This window comes from Bos grunniens, chromosome 2, assembly GCF_055505025.1.
Source record: "Bos grunniens cultivar Pamir isolate PY7600 chromosome 2, Bosgru_T2T1.0, whole genome shotgun sequence".
Taxonomy (NCBI): domain Eukaryota; kingdom Metazoa; phylum Chordata; class Mammalia; order Artiodactyla; family Bovidae; genus Bos; species Bos grunniens.
This window is the reverse complement of record NC_141166.1, coordinates 128,033,892-128,054,108: the sequence shown is the minus strand read 5'-3', so window position 1 is coordinate 128,054,108 and position 20,217 is coordinate 128,033,892. Positions and strand designations below refer to the sequence as shown.

General features: G+C 34.9%; 1 protein-coding gene across 4 annotated transcripts in view; it reads left to right on the top strand.

The window, feature by feature from the left end:
- Positions 1-20,217, top strand: part of TFPI (tissue factor pathway inhibitor) — a 92,589-nt gene that overhangs the window by 63,256 nt on the left and 9,116 nt on the right. For 3 of the 4 annotated variants that reach the window (XM_086371412.1, XM_086371421.1, XM_086371431.1), the window contains 3 exons: positions 6,260-6,304; positions 9,489-9,665; positions 10,732-10,827. In XM_086371412.1, coding sequence (XP_086227538.1) covers positions 6,260-6,304; positions 9,489-9,665; positions 10,732-10,827 — 318 coding nt within the window. Of the gene's footprint in view, positions 1-6,259; positions 6,305-9,488; positions 9,666-10,731; positions 10,828-12,771; positions 12,923-20,217 lie in introns of those variants that run through there. The other variant, XM_086371440.1, reaches the window with a different exon arrangement.

Genomic DNA, 20,217 nt, shown 5'->3' with positions numbered 1-20,217 from the left:
CCTCTTCCCAGAATACTAAGCATTCAAAGATGAAGCAAATTTGATCCATAATTAGGAAAAAAGTACTCAATTCTAACAGACAAAGATGACATTACTCAACAAGAAATTTAAAATAGCTCTTATAAATATGGTAAAGGATTTAAAGAAAATAGGAACATAACAAGGAGAAAGGTAGAATATATAAAAGTGAAGTAAATGCACTTTTTTGGTTTTGGAATGAAAACTGACCATTTCCAGTCCTGTGGCCACTGCTGAGTTTTCCAAATCTGCTGACATATTGAGTCCATCACTTTGACAGCATTATCTTTTAGGATTTGAAATAGCTCAGCTTGAATTCCATCTCCTCTACTAACATTGTTTGTATTAATGCTTCCTAAGGCCCACTTGACTTCACACTCCAGGATGTCTGAAAAATACAATATATAAATAAGAAATCCAAGTCATAGTTCTCAGTCCAGTTGTCACTCAGTCATGTCCAACTCCTTGAAACCCCATGGACCACAGCACACCAGGCTTCCCTGTCCATCACCAACTTCCAGAGTTTACTCAAACTCATGCCCACTGAGTCGGTGATGCCATCCAGCCATCTCATCCTGTCATTCCTTCTCCTCTCGACTTCAATCTTTCAAAGCATCAGGGTCTTTTCAAATGAGTCAGTTCTTCCCAGCAGGTGGCCAAAGTACTGGAGTTTCAGCTTCAGCATCAGTCCTTCCATTGAGCACCCAGGACTGATCTCCTTAAGGATGGACTGGTTGGATCTCTTTGCAATCCAAGGGACCCTCAAGAGTCTTCTCCAACACCACAGTTCAAAAGCATCAGTTCTTTTGCACTCAGCTTTCTTTATAATCCAACTCTCACAGCCATACATGACTACTGGAAAAACCATAGCTTTGACTATATAGACCTTTGCTGGCGAAGTAATGTCTCTGCTTTTTAATATGCTGTCTAGGTTTCAATGGTCTCCTAAATAAAACAAAATTTCAGCTTCAAAAACTTGAAATATAAGACATAAATCATATTTCTTCTTTAACTTCTATCAATTATTTCTCTGAAAATTGTCAGGTTCTATGGTTGAATTTCTGCAGTTGAGGTTCTACAGTTGAATTTCTTATAAAATAAGAATTTCACCAGATATACTTAAAGCACATTAGATATTACAGAAGAAAAGATCAGTAAACTTGATGACAGAACAATAGTAACTTCAAGATGAAGCACACCAAGTGTGAAACCAGCAAGCAACAAACAATATTGCCCAGTAACCCATGAAGCAGAGTCAAGGAGCCCATCAAAGTGTATAATTGGAGTTCTGGCAGTTGGGACAGAAGATATGCAAACAAGAAATTGGCAAAGAATTATCCACATTTTTATGATATCCACATTTCATTTGATGAAAACTTTAACTTTCAGAACTAAGAGCCTTGACAAAATCAATAAAAGAATGAATACAAAGAAAAATAAAGCCATGTCAATGAATCACATTGCTGAAAATTGTGGCTAAAAAGTAAATCATAAAAAAATAAAAATTGTACAATGCCGGAACAAAGACCAAGAGAACACCAATTTCTCATGAAGAAAAAATTCACAAGAGAATAAAATGGAACATCTTTTTTAAAGAGCTAAAGGAAAAAATAAATTGCCAATTGGTAATTTAGATCTACTAAAAATACTCTTATGATGGAGATAAATAATTTTTTCAGATTATCAATATTTGAGAAAATTCATTGCTAGCAGACTTGCACTATGAGTAATTTTAGAGGATTTAGAACAAAAACAGGAGGGTGAACACAGGAGATTATTGTTGTATGGTTCTGATACTACAGGTGAAAGTAGTATAAATTATTTGAAGTCAAATTGCCAAGAATTAAAGATGCATATTAAAAGTCCCAGAACAGTCACTAAAAATAAAACAAAGAGATATAGAAAACTGATCAACAGTGAAGGTAAAATTGTTATTAAAATATTCAACCCATTCTAAAAAATACCCAGAAAAACAGGAACTGAATACAGATGTAAAGTAGAAAATAAAGACCTAAGCGTTTTTATGCAAGCATAATGATAACTACATTAAATTTAACAATATTATCACTCCAAGAAAAGGCTTATAGTAGACAATGTAAAAAAACTAATCATGAACTAACTACATGTTGTCTACAGGAAAGACATTTTATTTTTTTTTAATTAAATTTATTTTAATTAGAGGCTAATTACTTTACAACATTGTATTGGTTTTGACATACATCAACATGACTCCACCAGGGGTGTACACGTGTTCCCAATCCTGAACACCCCTCCCACCTCCCTCCCCATAAAAATATGGACACAGAGGTTAAAAGTTAAAAGATGAAAAAAGATACACCTTGCAAACACAGATCATAAAAATGATTAGTAGAAGTAAACTATAGGACTAGGAATATTGGCAGGAGAAAGGGAAGATATTTTATAGGAATGAGGGTCAATTAATCAAAAAGTCATAACACTCACTGTCTATGTGTATGCTTCAACCTGAAAACTTCCAAAGAAAAAATTGATAGAAGTTAAAGGAGAAATATGATTTATATCTTATATTTATATATATGATTTATATCTTTGAAGCTGAAATTTTGTTTTATTTGAGAGAGCATTGAAAATTATGACTTGTACATTGCCATGCCTGAGAATAAATTCAAGCCAAATATTTCAGAGAATAGGAATTATAAATGTGTTCAGTTTGATATGTATCCTCAGCTGTCCTTTTGCAGATAAAGGTGGTTTATCAGTTGTTTCCAAATATGTATAGTTTTGTGTGGTGTATTTACCAGTGTAATAATAGAGACATAGTAACAAGGTTAATAAGGTAGAAAAAGTTGAAACATAGTTTGCAAATGGTTTCAAAATGGCTTTTGAAATGTTTGTCTTTTGGTTTAGTTGCTTTTTTCCCCATAGCCTGAACAAAACAGGGCTCCCCTAGTGACTCAGTGGTAAGAATCCACCTGCCAATACAGAAGACGTGGGTTCAATCCCTGGGTCAGGAAGATCTCCTAGAGAAGGAAATGGCACCCCACTCCAGGATTCTTATCTGGGAAATCCCATGGACAGAGGAGCCTGGTGGGCTACAGTACAAAATAGTCAGATAAGACTTAGCGACTAAACAACAACTAAAACGACATTGAATTTGATTATTAGTTTTAAAAAAAATAAGTGTATAAAGTATGGAAATTAAAAGAAATAGATGAAAGAGATCAAAGTCCCATTTAACTTTTTAGCCAGTCCACCTCTGCAGCAGGGTTGACTGTTTACAATTAAATCATAGACTATAAATTCCTAAAACATCTTTAAAGGCTCTAGTAAGTCTGCTGTTTATACTTATACCAGGGGAATTTCCCTGGTAGCTCAGCTGGTAAAGAATCTGCCTGCAATGCAGGAGACCTGGGTTCAGTCCCTGGGTTGGGAAGATCCACTGGAGGAAGGCATGGCAACCTTAATATTCTTGCTTGGAGAATCCCCATGGAGAGAGGAGCCTGGTGGGCTAGAATCCATGGGGTCGCAAAGAGTCAGAAACGACTTAGCGACTAAGCACAGGTATGCTGTTTATATTAATTACTATTTTATTGGCTAGGCTAACTATGACTTGTGGTTTTTCTTGGGGATTTACATGGGAATTTTCTCCACAGGGAATTAAAGAGTACGTAAATACATTTTCCATTCTCTTAATTTTTAATTTTGTTATTTTATGTTTTATTTCTTTGGAATAGTGACCTACCAAGTAACAAGAATATTCTGTCTATAGAGTCTTTTCCTGTCTAATTAGAAAATTTCTAGGCTGACTTCAACAAATAAGAAACATTAAAAGTTAGTGTTCAGATTTTACCCTTCCCATTCCCAACAGAAAAGAAAAAGATGAAGACAGAATAGGGCAAAAAATATTTTTTTTTTACAGTTGTTAAAATGTATATAATAATTATAGCAGGCTTCCCTTGATAGCTCAGTTGGTAAAGAATCTGGCTGCAATGCAAGAGACCCCAGTTCAATTCCTGGGTCTGGAAGATCCACTGGAGAAGTGATGGTCTACCCACTCCAGTATTTATGGGCTTCCCTTGTGGCTCGGCTGGTAAAGAATCAGATAATTGTGAATTAATGTTAATATTCCTAATGAAAAGTTAAAATGTAAATTCATATATATTGGAATTCAAGGAATTACTAAAATAATTAGTAAAATATACTGCTATTACTTCTTACACCATCATTAATAAATGTTATGTTCTGTATACATCTAGGAAAATATCTTTGATAATTAGCTGTAAACCTTATCTATGTTTTCAGGCTATAAGTGGCATAAAAATAAATTGTATGTTCATGGCTGTTCTCAGAATTCTTGAGGATAATTTAAATATACCTATAATACGAATGTGCTAAAACACATTATTTGAATCAGTTACACATATACCAGATGAATTACTCTGACTTAGGATGAAACCAGCGAGTAACAAGTTCTCTTTTAATATTGCATGAACATTGAGTTCAAGCATCTCTATGACTCTTGTAGCACTCTATATTCTTTCCCTCCTTTCATAAATTAAAAATATGACACAATAGTTGCACATTATATTTTAATGTAAGCTTACTGTGACAATCCACTATCTAAAAACATTAACTAGAGGTTGGTTATTTACAATAAAAAAATTAGATTTTACCATTTAAAATACAATTAGAATTTCACACACACACACACCTTTTTAAAAAAGAGTATTGAATAAAACATAGTAAAGCTCAGAAAAGAGATGAGCCACATCACCTTATCACTCATAGACATTTTACTCTCCAGAGAATAACCTGACTGATCACTGGCTGAAAGGGGTATTTAACCAACTCATACTCATATTCTCTGTCTCTGACCTCTTTTTCCCCCCGACCTTTTATGTCTCTGCTGGTGCTAAGTCACGTCAGTCGTGTCTGACTCCTAGCGACCCCATGGACTGCAGCCCACCAGGCTCCTCCATCCATCTGGCCATCCAAATAGTGATAAACTGCCTTATCCAAAGCTTTTCTGTATAAAACAAATGATTATACAAAAAAACAGTTTCCTAATGTTTATATGAACAAATTAAAACTGTATATATCAATTTGAATTTCATTAGCTATCATTTAAACTAGAATTTGGATTCCATATTTGAAATACAGTGGGTTAAAGACAAATAGCATATTGAAAAGCAGAGACATTACTTTGCCAACAAAGGTCTGTCTAGTCAAGGCTATGGTTTTTCCTGTGGTCATGTATGGATGTGAGAGTTGGACTGTGAAGAAAGCTGAGCGCCGAAGAATTGATGCTTTTGAACTGTGGTGTTGGAGAAGACTCTTGAGAGTCCCTTGGACTGCAAGGAGATCCATTCGGTCCATTCTAAAGGAGATCAGCCTTGGGTGTTCTTTGGAAGGAACGATGCTAAAGCTGAAACTCCAGTACTTTGGCCACCTCATGCGAAGAGTTGACTCATTGGAAAAGACTCTGATGCTGGGAGGGATTGGGGGCGGGAGGACAAGGGGACGACAGAGGATGAGATGGCTGGATGGCATCACTGACTCGATGGACATGAGTCTGAGTGAACTCCGGGAGTTGGTGATGGACAGGGAGGCCTGATGTGCTGCGATTCATGAGGTTACAAAGAGTCGGACACGACTGAGCGACTGAACTGAACTGAAAGACAAATAGCAGTGGAGCAATTCCAATTATTCTATGAGATTAAAACAAAAATGACATCACAGGTATCTTTTGCTTCATTCCTCCTCTGTATTTGGAAATAATAATGAAACTTGTAATTGGATTAAGATAACTGGCAGGAGAAGCCATCAGGAAAGGAGGTAATTCTGGTTCCATTCACCTCTACTCCCATTCCTCTGTAGAAATGAACTGTTTTTATAGGCCAAGTAGGCTGTTTGAATTACTTTCATATTTCACATTATTTTAATAAAGATATATATTTAACCATAGATATTTTGAATAGCAAACTTAGTTCACCATGAATTATTATTTTTGTAAATGGGTTAGAATGTTTTAAAATAGTTTTTAAGACATTATTATATTAAAACATAGGTGACTTCATGGTTATACTGTAATAATCTAACTAATTTAATATCTAGAGAAAATAAAAGGAAATTTATTCATTGACATTCTGTATAAGAATAATTTTAATAGTAATAAATACATCATCCTAGTTGATAAATGGAAAGTCATAACTTTATATAATAAATTGTGATAATTGATACACATATATTGTTTTTCTTGCAGATTATCCAAAGAACACACGAAAGATGAAAACAACACTGCAAAAAGGTGAATGTTCATTTGTGTGCTCGTTAGTAGCATTTATATAAGGTACTTGGAAATTCAATTCTCAGCTTTCTCTGATAAGAGATTCATCATAAATCCACGTGATTTTTGAAATGGAGTTTTTGTTCAGTGGATATAATAAAAAAAGTAGAAACAATATGCATGATAGTTCATAAGGGAAGACTTAAGCTCTGTGTTTACTCATTCTCATGTGGTGTGCTGTCTGGTATGAGATCAGTAACAATCCGGAGCCACGCACCTGCTATTCTAACATCTCCCAAATAGTGGTTTAGATGTTGCTGTTCCTTCTTTAGTTCTCAGATGTCTCATCCTTTGATAACCCCAGCGGTGTGTGGCTCTAGCAAGTTTTGTTCAGTATTCTCCTGAGTGGATATGCCTTTGAGTTGTCAAAATCTACATGCAAAAAATATGTGGAGATATTTAACAATAAATAATGGCTTCTGTCAACATTATGTAGTGTTTACATATTTTTAATTTGGGGATTTAAGTAATTTTACTTATAGTTTTTAATTAAAAATAATTAAGTTTTGGTGAATATGTTGTAACAAGAAAGACATGCTTCTTTTTAATAAAGGTCTAGAAAATGACTTTACTCAATTACCATTCACAGCATTTACATAGGAATGAGAAACTATTGAACAAAAAGATGAAATTATTTAACTCATGACATGAAAATGAAAGAAAGTGAGCCACCAGGGAAGCCCTAAGACATGAAAGAGATACACAATTCAAAGTGAATTTTAGTTTTACTGACTTTGACTTAATTATGTGAGAAAGAGCTGAAGAATTATACAACTCATTGATAAGCTTAAAATAGTTTATGGTCCAGAATTACAATCAAAATTTATAAAATAAATTCAGCAGCAAAGTTTGTATAACCAACATAAGTAAATGTATTTATTTACAAGGTAAAATAACTTTCTATAAATATTGAATTAATTTTTGCAAAAGTGTTCACTACCTCAGTTAAATGAAATTCTTCCTATCTGTAATATCATATTTATAACTAGGCTTTTTTGTCGATCAAGTAAGAGATGATATCTTTGATATTTAAATGTTAGGATTTTTTTTTTCAAAAATGTAGAATTAGGAAAAAATTATATGCAGGGAAAAGTTACTAGAAAATTATGCTACTTAATTTATATTTAATGATTCAGAATTGATTCTATTTTGATCCTACATATGAAAGAGAATAAAGCTATCAATTCTATTCACATTTAAAAATGGTCAGATGCTGAAATTAATCAATAATGAAGACCTTTAAACATACTGATTTGAAGTTAACTTTGTTACATACCTCGTAGCATCACCATCAGAACAGTTACAGAGGCAATGGAGATTCTCTACAACCCACCTTGTTTGCTTCAGATAGTTACCAAGTTGGCAGCTTGGAACAAAAGTTAGGAGTGAGAATCATGTGGCTTATGGAAGTTGGTATATAGCTTAAAGCTTGCATTCTAGGTTTTAACTGAGCATCAATTTAGAGCAACAACTGTATATACAGATTCAATACAAATATTAAAACTTTATTTATCTGAGGAATACTGGAATGAATTTCTTAATTTTTAATCATAAATATTTTAAGCTGTAGGCCTAAGCAGAATAATTTTACAAGTATGCAATATCAATTAATAAAATAAAATCTGTCCTACAATGGGGTCTCATATAAATGATAGCAACTTCCAATTGTATAATTCCTTAATTACATTTCAGGATAATTTATTACCATTTTCTCATCTTTATAGTCAATATTTTTTTACCTACTCCCTTTTGTTAAGCATAGAATTCTTATATTATTTGTTAATATGATTTAAAGTTTTATAAGAAGTACATACTAAGACCTAAACAAATCAACTTAGTGATCAAATGTATTTTTCTTTCTCTTATTGTATATTAAAAAAATTTAAGGAAGTAGGATTTTTCCTTATTTCATATATCATACTTAACCACAAATTGTTACCATGGAAATAATAGTAACAGTCACCTTAAGAAACAAGAGGCAGTAAACAGGGAACTAAATAATTTTCAAATTGGTACTTTGAGAAGTCATAGTAATAGATATTTTACTCTATATTAAAATATTATATTTTACTTAATAAAATAATTTTTTCATGCAGATTGATTTTTCTACTGTTTCAGAAATCGTTAATATTATTAAATACATGTTCTTTTTAAAATAAACACTCATGAATATTGTTTCCTTGAGATGGATACAACATGCTTTAAGATGTGAAAAGATTGTGCGGTTCATTTTTGCCTTCATGGGCAGCAGCACAGAGGGCAGAAAATGGGGAAGCTGGAGCTTTCCCCTGAAAATTCAAGCACAATATATCTTGCAATCATAATTTTGAAAATAATTTGAAGCTCTTCTTTCTGAGTATGAATGTAAACAAGGCTTGTAATGTAAACCACAGTGGCATAACTTCTATGACAGCTGTGTTTAGCCTGGATTGGAGCACTATCAAAGATTGGGTATTAGGCTTTTTCAAAAGCCTCTCCAATCCCTGAACATGTATTTCCTTTCTGCCTCTGCACTATTGGAGTCATTCCAATGCCTGGAAGAAAAATAAGAGACACAGTGGTGGAGGATGTCATACCTAATACAGATATTGATTTCAGCATAAGAATTTAGGAGCTTCTAAGTATAGCTATGAAAGCCTCCACCCCGCCTCAAAACTTCTCTGTTTATAAAAATTGAAGCCATTCATAATGAAGCAGTACAGTATACTTTAAAATTAGATTACACATCTGAAAATTATGAAATTTGTGGATCTTTCCTAAATGTAGATGCACATAAGGTTAACAAAAATAAATAAACCAAATTTTTGCCATAATACTTTACACTTCCAAACCAAGGGTAATCAAACCCCAATATCTTTTATTCTCTCAATATATGAAAAAGTTGATAGTTAATGTGCTAACTATGAGAAATTTAGAACTTGAAATTCCAGTAGACTCAATGTATGTTCGTTGTACATACATTGTTCTAAATGTCAAAGTGGATAAAACACAGTTACGGATAATGTTATATTTTACCTTTTATCTTTATCTTTTCATATGTACTCCTTAAATAACTTCAACTTAACCAGTTGTTTATATTTTTAATTAACATAATTAAATTACTCAAAAAAAGAATACTACTTTCTTATGTTTTAATAATTTCTAGAAAAGCCAGATTACTGCTTTTTGGAAGAAGATACTGGAATCTGTCGTGGTTATATCATTAGGTATTTTTATAACAATCAATCAAAGCAGTGTGAACGTTTCACATATGGTGGGTGTCTCGGGAATCTCAACAACTTTGAATCACTAGAAGAATGCAAGAACACCTGTGAAGACACATGTATGTTTATTTCTCATCTCCTTTTACTTCATTTTATAGGCATTCTTTTTAAAATAAGACATCTTAAAGGATGTTCAGGTTTACCCAGATTTTGCTGCAGCCATGCAAGTGAAGATCCCTTGTATTCACTCTAAATCTGATATAAATTAGTCACTATCTTAATTTTTTTAAGAAATAGAGAATTAACAAATTTATGTGTGCTAAATTCTTTGTCGTGTCCAATTCTTTGTGACCCTATGAACTGTAAACCCCAGGCTCTGTCCGTGGGGAGTGGGTTGCCATGCCCTCCTCCAGAGGATCTTCCCAACCAGGGGTCAAACCCGTGTCTCTTATGTCTACTGCATTGGCAGGTGGGTTCTTTACCAGTAGCGCCACCTGGGAAGCCCTAAGAAATTTATAGTGGAAATTATTTTCATCGAAAAAAAAATTTGTAGGTTAGATTATTTAATTTTCCTTTCTGAGAATACTGTAGTAAAATTTAGGCACAAGAGTAGGACTGCTAAAATCCCTTAGGTTTATAACAATTTGAGGGAAAATGGTTCTTTGGAAACTACCACTGAAGATCAGTTTTATCCAGCTATAAAATTAATTAAAGGAGTGACTTAAACATTAACTGTTACCCCCTTTTGTTTTGACAAAGAACATCAAAGATACTCATGGAAATATTATAAGATATATGTATAGATAGGTTTAAAGATTCACCACTGTTCACCACTTCCCAGGTGGCTCTGGGTAAGAATCCAGTTGCCAGTGCAGGAGATACAGGAGACTCAGGTTTGATCCCTGGGTCAGGAAGATCCCCTGAAAAAGGAAATGGCAACCCACTCCAGTATCTTTGCCTGGAAAAATCCCGTGGGCAGAGGAGCCTGGCAGACTACAGTTCATAGGGTCTCAAAAGTCAGATGTGACTGAGCAAATGAGCATGCAGCACAATTTAACAAAGCAATGTAAATAAAATTTCTAGACATTTACTTTTCTAAACACAACTTCTGTGCTTTGTTTTATGTGTACAGTTATGAGCTTGTGACAATGTCCTCTATTTTAATTGGCTATATATGTTTTCCAGTGAATGATTTCCAGGTAGATGATCATAAAATCCAGGATAATGCTATGAATAATGCCTCCTTGACTCCCCAGCCTAGCAAGGAACCCAGCTCCTTTGGTAAGACTCTGTTTCAATTACTGCCAGAAAAATATTATCATGGTAACAATAGAAGAATGTGTATGAGAACTATGTTTTTTAGAAAATTATACCTCTTGTTCTTTAATTATAGATCTGATGAAATACTGAGTATTTCAGTATTTATTTCAGTATTTATACTGAATATTTCAGTATTTGTATCAGTACTATTATTTCAGAAATAATAGTAGATGAAATACTGAGATTCAAAACTGCTTAAGATCTTTAGTCCCAGAAAAATGATAATTTTCCTAATCTATTTTAAAGTATGCTTTGAAGTAAGTTTTTGATTACATATCACATGAAAACTTTTACATGATACTTAACTCTATGCTAAATTTATCTTGTAACATAATAGCTAGGGGTTATCAGCTTCAGTGCCTAATTGTAAATGTTTGCAATGGCAGCCTAGAATGGTCTTAAATTGAGCCTAGCGTTGGCCTAGGTCTCTGGTGTCAGTCACAGGAGAGATTAGGAATTTGGTGACTAACCATCCCTAAGGTTAAGTCACCCTGAGGGACTTTTCTTTTGGAAGTATGCAGAACTCTTTTTCTGGACTCTATCCTGTCAACATATTTGTAGAATTTAAAGAAACATACAGGAAATATGCCCGCAAAAATGCAGAACTGTGAAAATTCTGGGAAACATAACCAGACATAACAAATATCTAGACAGAAACCACCCGAAAAGTTGGAAGTTAATGGGACGAATGTAAGGTCCTTACTAAATTTAAAAAGTCACATGTGCTCTTTCAGAAACTGAAGATTTTGCTTAGAAGCAGTCCATATAAAATTGTTAAATGTAAAGTTTGCATTGTTCAAAGAGTTCTGTGACATTAAAATTGCAACTTTAAGGTGAAAAGAGACATACTGTCTCCACCCCAGTCATGCGTCAGAAACGGATGGGGTTCCGAATGTCTTTGAGCATCTTTCTTTACAAAAAAACAAATAAGCAAGCAAAACTTCTGCCCAGATGGATTTAAGAGACTGTAATACTGACTGATTTATCTAGAATGAGGAATATAGACCTACATTGACCTGATTGTGTCTATGGACTTGTTTCAGCCCTGAAGGCAATACATTAGAAGTCCCCACACTGTGACTTAGAAGGATTGGAAAGAGTAAGATGTGAGACCTAAGAGAGAACGTTATGTATGCTCTTGGTGCTTGAAACACTGTCCTGTGAAAGGAGAACTAAATTCTGTACGTGCCTCACTCAGCCCTCTCTATTTCAGTCTTCCCTATTCACATACCAGGACTTGGTTCTTTATCTCCCTCAACCCAGCCAAAGAATCAGGTTTATTGAATGAAATCTAAAGCACAGACCTCTTTCTATAAAAGTGTTTCTTTTTAATGTGAGGTCTTCAAAAATGGATGAGTGCTTCAGGGACTAACGTCCCCAAATTGTAGGCACTGACGCAGTGTTCCAGCAGCACTTGAGATGTCACAGGAAAGGAAACTGAAGTCGCTCAGTCGTATCCGACTCTTTGCGACCCTGCGGACTGTAGCCCACCAGGCTCCTCCATCCATGGGATTCTCCAGGCAAGAATACTGGAGTGGGTTGCCATTTCCTTCTCCAGGGGATCTTCCCGACCCAGGGATCGAACCCAGGTCTCCTGCATTGCAGGCAGACACTTTAACCTCTGAACCACCAGGGAAGCTCTTGAGATGTCATAAAAGGTATGCAAAATTTCAGAGGGAATTAGACCCTAGGGTACATTCAAAATGCTTTCAGGTCCTTAGATTTTATAATTAGAGCAGTGAGTTCAATACCAAATGAAAAGAGTCTAATTTTTAAATACTACTTTGTAATAATGATAATCCTAAGTATCTTTGTACTTCTAATTTTTTATCTGTGAAATTAGTTAGAAGTACAAAGATACTTAGGATTATCATTATTACACATTGTTTCTTTGTGTCCTTCCAGCCCTGTGTCTTTCAGTGACATTTTATTTTATCCAATTAAATATCCCATGATGAAAAGCACACTAACTCTTATTGCTGTGAAAGATGTGAAAGTTAACAACAAATATATTATTGAATGTAAAGGTACGTGTGATAAATATATCTACATGTGAAATTAGTTTTTAATGTGTTTCAATTATTTTTGTTTGGGTTACTTTACTAATTCAAATAGAGATCATTAGTTATTTACCATTAAAGTGAATAGAGTAGGTTAGGAGATGGTTTTGCCTTGGAGTATAATACTTGATTTTTAGCAGGCATACTAGAAAAACAGAAAGGGGAAAATACAGAAAAATGTGAGAAAATAATGTTTTAAATACTGTCTACTAAATGCCCTCCCTAAGTTTTTATGTAGATGCACATTAAAAAGTATATTAAACAAATTAATAGTTTTAAAAGCATATCATTAACTAAGGAAGCAGTAACATTCACACCATAAATTTAAAGCGAAACAATGTTAAAAGAGATTTTTTTAATTTCAAATAATAGACATTTAATTTCAAATAATAGACATTTGAGGGATAGTTCTTTCATAGTAACTGCATTTAAAATTAGGGCACATGGTCTCCCTTTTTGTTTAGAGAACTATTTTATTTTTGGGGGTTTGTATTTGCTTCAAAATCTAAATTCCTCTAGCTATTTTGACCCCTAACCCTCTTTTCCTGGGAGCATTCTCTTATTCTTTTGTTTTGTAGCATTCCTAATTTAAAACATGAAACAATGTTGCAATAACTTCTCTCTGGTGGCTTAAACATGTAAAGGATGACAATGAAGCTCTGCCTCTAATCTTCCTAAAACCTACATGATCCCATGTCTGCTCCATCCAAGATGAGGCAGGTGGAGATGCAGCTGTACCTTTCCATCATCTAAGACCTAGATGATCCCTCCTCCATCCCATCCAGCAGCAGACTGTAGGAAGGCAATTGTGCCCCCACCCTTCCAAAACCTAGATTATCCCTCCCTCGACCCTTCAAAAGGCTTTGTGGAGGTCTATAAAGACACTCTTGATATTCCAAATCAAAAAGTATTACATCCATCACTGCTTGCAATTACATTAATACATGTTACAATAATTTAAGAAACTACAGTTCAATGTTTACAGTAAAACCTTGCTCAAGGTTTTAGCAAATGTAAAAGGTTCTCTGTAGTGTTAGATTCTTTTGAAAAGATGTAAATCCTTTAAGATTTTGATTCAGCATACAGCAATAGAACATGCCCCACAATACAAATAGAATAGCATTCATTTAAAATTTTTGTCATTGAAAACAATCCTTGGGTATTTGAATATTCCAAAAATACAGTGAGATTGTGTTATTGTTAAGTGAAATATTTGCAAATATAATTTTAATGTTTCTCTTTCTGATGATGATAGAAAAACACTTTGGAAATATTGTTGAATGTTACTAGAAAATGATTTGGTAATTCTTAAAACTGCTATTCTCAACCACAATGTTGCAAATTAGCATGAGAATATGTTTTTTCCAGTGAACCTTCTTGACTCAAGATATTTGAATGCTTATTAAGCACAAGTGTTAGTCGCTCAGTTGTGTCCGACTCTTTGCGACCCCATGGACTGTAGCCCGCCAGGCACCTCTCCAGGCGAGAGTACTGGAGTGGGTTGCCATTTCTTTCTCCATATTAAGCACAACTGAGGTTTAATTTTCTCCTTTCATTTCTGTATTTCAATATTAATAGGCTCCTACATTGCAAGCAGAGTCTTTACTGTCTGAGCCACCAGGAAAGCCCAATAGGCTACACGGGTGACCTCAAAGATTGAAACATGCTCTTCCTTAAAGAGGATTTTATAAATGTTTTGTAAGCATGCCCCTGTGCACAAGTGAGAGAAAATTATTTGAGTTTGATTTATTGTTCTGAATTATGAGGATCTCCTTGTAGTTACAAGAAATGTATCCTCCATACATGCAGGAGAGAAATAATTCTAACACAATATCTCTAAATGTATGCAGTTCTGTGTATGATCTTCAGGATGAAAGACTGTCACAACTGCTTCTTGACTTTCTTGGTGTGATTGGCACTATAATAGAGTGGATAAGAGAAATGACTCTGCGTCTGAAGACTTGGGCTCAAATCCCATTTCTTCCACTTACCGCCTGTGCAACCTTAAAATAATTCTTAACCTCTCTGAACCTTACTTTTTCCTACTACAAAATGAGGATGGTAGTAATATAGTGCTTACCTCATAGGCTTTATTGTAAGGTGAAATCATTCAATATACATAGCTTGCTTAGGACAGTGGCTGATACCTCTTCAGTGCTACATAAATATGATTCATCATTTTTAACCCATATAATTCAGAGCAATACAAGCCTTAGTTCCCAGGCCTTAGTTTCTCACCTCTAAAACAACTCTTTGTAAGTTCCCATTTGCAGGAAAAGGTGATACTTCAGCCACTTATAAAATCTCTAATTATTCAGATAAAGTGCTTCAGCACATATACTATATATAAATGATAATCAACTTTTATTTTTTTAATTATGTTTTTAATTTATTTATTTTAATTGGAGGCTAATTACTTTACAATATTATATTGGTTTTGCCATACATCAGCATGAATCCGCCACAGGTTTTAAAAGAGAATTCACAGTAGAGCTAAAAACAGTTCAAATGTGTTTCCTAGAAACAAATTAAAGAATACTGGTATGAAGTATTGTGGGGCCTTGGGACAAAAGAATTTTGAGTAATTTTTCTTTACATTTTATAATATTTCCAACTTTATAGATTTTCAGAGTTCTGCCGCCGTTTTCCCATTTATTAAAGACTGAGCATTTGGTAATCACTTTTGATCACTTCTCTCCAGTCATTAAATTTTATTACTTTCTCTGATGAAATGTCCATTCTCATCTTTTCCATTTTCAATCTTACCTGTTTTGTTCAGTCTATTGTTCCTTGATGTTTAGATTACCTCAACAATCATATGTCATCCGAACTGGGATGCTAATGAAAGTAGGATGCTAAAAATCATTTATTTATTTACAATATATATTTACAGATAGAAAATTAGGATTGTGATTTTGGCAGATAAATAACAGTTTTATTTTAAAGTGTATTACAATTTTTCAAAAATATATTTCAAAAATATATATGTTGGAATATGATATACCAAAAAAATAAGTATGAACCAGTGCTAGCTCAGGCAAACCAGACGTTACAGACCATTCAGTTCAGTTCAGTTCAGTCGCTCAGTGGTTTCTGACTCTTTGTGACCCCATGAACTGCAGCACACCAGGCTTCCCTGTCCATCACCAACACGTGGAGCTTGCTCAAACTCATGCCCATTGAGTCGGTGATGACACCCAACCATCTCATCCTCCCTCTGTCATCCCCTTTTCCTCCCACCTTCAGTTTTTTCCCCTTCCATAAGAAAGACTTCTTCCTCTCTCTCCCCCTTGGCTTTTTATTTTGATTCATTTAATAATTAAATTGATTTTTGTGTCAGCTCTGACTTACTGACTAGATGGCAAGTTTTTTTAAAGGAAGGAACAATGGATTTTGTATTTTGTAGACTCCCCTCCTCCAGTGTTTATCCCACTGTTAGGCACCAGAGAAATGACTTATATATTTTTATTTATTAATTTTGTAATCCACAGTTATAACAGAAAGAACAAATGATGGTTAGAAGAATGCTGATCACACTTGCTGATGTGTTTTTGAACATCGTTGGCATTCATGCTCCATGCTCATTCTAGGATTATATACCATTTTATGCATATGCTAATAATTGTGCTTTTGATATTTCTTTAATATTTATATGGCATGTGTACAGATGGCTTCCATTCTGTACCGTTAATAACATTTGAATAACATTTAATATTTATACAGAGAGAGTTAATATATTCCTCTCCATATATCTCTTTGGTAAATGTCTAAATAGCAAAGAAAAACTAATGTTTTCAAGTATTCATATTGGTTCTGAACTTTTAGAGTAGACCTGACTCATTCATGAAAAAAGTGAGTTATTCCGCTTCTCATAACTGACATTCTTCTGTATATCAACTGCAAATAGCTGTCTTGGGACTACTCTAGTTACATGATATTTTGGGAAAAAAAAAACAATCTTTGAATATATTTAAAAGACTATTGCCAACCCAGTCTGATACTTGTTGTCTGGCTGAGAAAAGGAACATCTCTATACCTGACCTAGTCCTGTGTTGCTTCCTGGCAGCCTCCAGTCAAGGGAGAGTGACTGGGTGGTATTCTGAAGGCCATTTGGGTACCTGGAACTCTGTCTTTCTCCTGACTGTATTCAATGTATGACATAGTGCCAGATTCCATATATATATATGTATATATATGGGTGAAAAAAATGGGTAGAAAAAAACACACAACACACAGATCTTTTAAATTTTTTTTGCTTCTCATTAGCCTTCTGGAAGAGGTATTACACTCACAAATTACCTGCCTGACACCAAACACCATTACTGTTATAGTCGATTTAATATTTGAAAGATAATTTTGTCACCTATTTGGCCTCTTGTTGAAAATTTGATTATATAAAGAAAAATATTACAACCACACTTTGGAAAGAAAATAATCCCCATCAAGTAAAGAGTTATGCACGTAGCTGTATACCACAGTTAATCACTAAGCACTGTCAACAACTCTTGAAAACCCCAATCAACAACTTATATCCATAGTCCCCCAAAATATCTTATTTTTCATATGGTGTTCTCAGATCAAAAGACACAGAAACTTCCCTCATAATCTAAACATGTCTATATGATGAATCTGGTGCCATTGAGCGGGCTTTACAAAAATAGATAAAAACTTGTGGTAAGTATCCATCAGATCTCCTGCTTCCTGGCAGGAGTGAGGTGAGAAATAAAAATGTAGCACTGCATCTCTGCCAAGATGGCGGCCATCCAAACACAGTCACCCTAGGTGACCACTGACTACGTTTTGCCAATCCTTTTCTTCCTGGCCCATCTCTGGTTTTAACAAGGATAAATTTTTTTTTTTTACCATAAGATTCTGTTTAAGATTCCTCCAGAGAACTGTTACAGATGCCTTTAAAAGAGAAAATTCACAGACCTCCATTTTGTGAGTATTAATTTTATATGAACAAGTAAAATGGTAGGAATAAACTTCTTAGGCATGTGACCATTATACAACTCTCAGTCAAGCTTCAGTTCAGTTCAGTTGCTCAGTTGTGTCTGACTCTTTGTGACCCCATGGACTGCAGCTCACCAACTCCCATTGCTTACTTGTTGTCCATCACCAACTCCCATTGCTTACTCACACTCATGTCCATCATGTTGGTGATGTCATCCAACCGTCTCACACTCTGTTGTCCCATTCTTCCCCTGCCTTCAGTCTTTCCCAGCATCAGGGTCTTTTCAAGTGAGTCATTTCTTGGCATCAAGTGGCCAAAGTATTGGAGTTTCAGCTTCAGCATCAGTCCTTCCAATGAATATTCAGGGCTGATTTCCTTTAGGATTGAGTGGTTGGATCTCCTTGCAGTCCAAGGGACTCTCAAGAGTCTTCTCCAACACCACAGTTCAAAAGCATCAATTTTTCAGCACTCAGCTTTCTTTATAGTCCAACTCTCACATCCATACATGACTACTGGAAAAACCATAGCTTTGACTAGAAAGACTTTGTTGTCAAAGTAATGTCTCTGCTTTTTAATATACTGTCTAGGTTGACCATTGCTTTTCTTCCAAGGAGCAAGTGTCTTAATTACATGGCTGCAGTCACCATCTGCAGTGATTTTGGAGCCCAAAAAAGGTAAAGTCTGTCACTGTTTCCATTATTTCCTCATCTATCTGCCATGAAGTGATGGGACCAGATGCCTTGATCTTAGTTCTCTGAATGTTGAGCTTTAAGCCAACTTTTTCACTTTCCTCTTTCACTTTCATCAATAAGCTCTTTAGTTCTTCACTTTCTGCCATAAGGATGATGTCATCTGTGTATCTGAGGTTATCGATATTTCTCCTGGCAGTCTTGATTCCAGCTTGTGCTTCATCCAGCTCAGCATTTCTCATGATGTACTCTGCATATAAGTTAAATAAACAGGATGACAGTATACAGCCTTGATGTACTTCTTTCCTGATTTGGAACCATTTTATTGTTCCATGTCCAGATCTAACTGTCGCTTCTTGACCTGCATACAGATGTCTAAGGAGGCAGGTCAGGTGGTCTGATATTCCCATCTCTTTCAGAATTTTCCACAGTTCGTTGTGATCTACACATTCAAAGGCTCTGGTATAGTCAATAAAGCAAGGGTAGATGTTTTTCTGGAACTCTCTTGCTTTTTTGATGATCCAGTGGATGTTGGCACTTTGGTCTCTGGTTCCTCTGCCTTTTCTAAAACCAGCTTGAACATCTGGAAGTTCATCCACATATAAATACAATACAAACTACAAATAAATTGATAATGATAATAAACAATAAAACACAAATTAATAATACTAATTGATTTATTTAATGGCACATGTTTTTTGCTAACAGGGAAAAGTCTCTATAACATGATTTTGGTATGGACTGCTATAGGACAGGTTAGGAATGGGATAGGAACAGGTTAGAAAAGCTTGTGCCATTCTATGTTGTGTGTAATTCTTTTACTGCCCTTTTTCTATTTGAATGCTGGACAATCTTTACAGGAATGAGCTTGAAAAGCATTGATATAACATGTGTAGTGTAGGGGAATCTCAAATTTATCTTTTCTATGGAGAAAGCAATGGCAACCCACTCCAGTACTCTTGCCTGGAAAATCCCATGGATGGAGGAGCCTGGTGGACTGCAGTCCATGGTGTCGCTAAGAGTCAGACAGGACTGAGCGACTTCACTTTCACTTTCATGCATTGGAGAAGGAAATGGCAACCCACTCCAGTGTTCCTGCCTGGAGAATCCCAGGGATGGCAGAGCCTGGTGGCCTGCCGTCTATGGGGTCCCACAGAGTTGGACATGACTGAAGCAACTTAGCAGCAGCAGCAGGGACTCAGAAGAAAGAGCTTTCTAGTTTATCACTTATTAATTCTACTAAATAAATCTGACTGACTAGTGCAGATATGATCAGAGAGGGCATAAAATCCTAAAACTTTGGTCTATTTCTAGAATCTGCCCAGGTTGAACATCAGAACCCAATAATTCTTGCCCTTCAAATATTTGAGCTCTCTGTATGCTGTTTGACTCGGACTGTTACTTCCAAAACTTTTTAGCCTTCTTGTTCGATAAACCTGCTTTGTTAGGTATCTTTCTCCTGTTCAGACTTATTAAATTCCAATTCCACTCATATAACTAAGGGTAAGAAGCATCTAAGATACTCTGAACCTGAGCTTCAAAGAAGACAGACTTTGAGACTCAAATATAAAGGGGAACTTGTGACTACTTTCATTTTACCTGAAAATAATTAAAATATCTTTGCTTAATTATTTTTATTTTCTAGTTA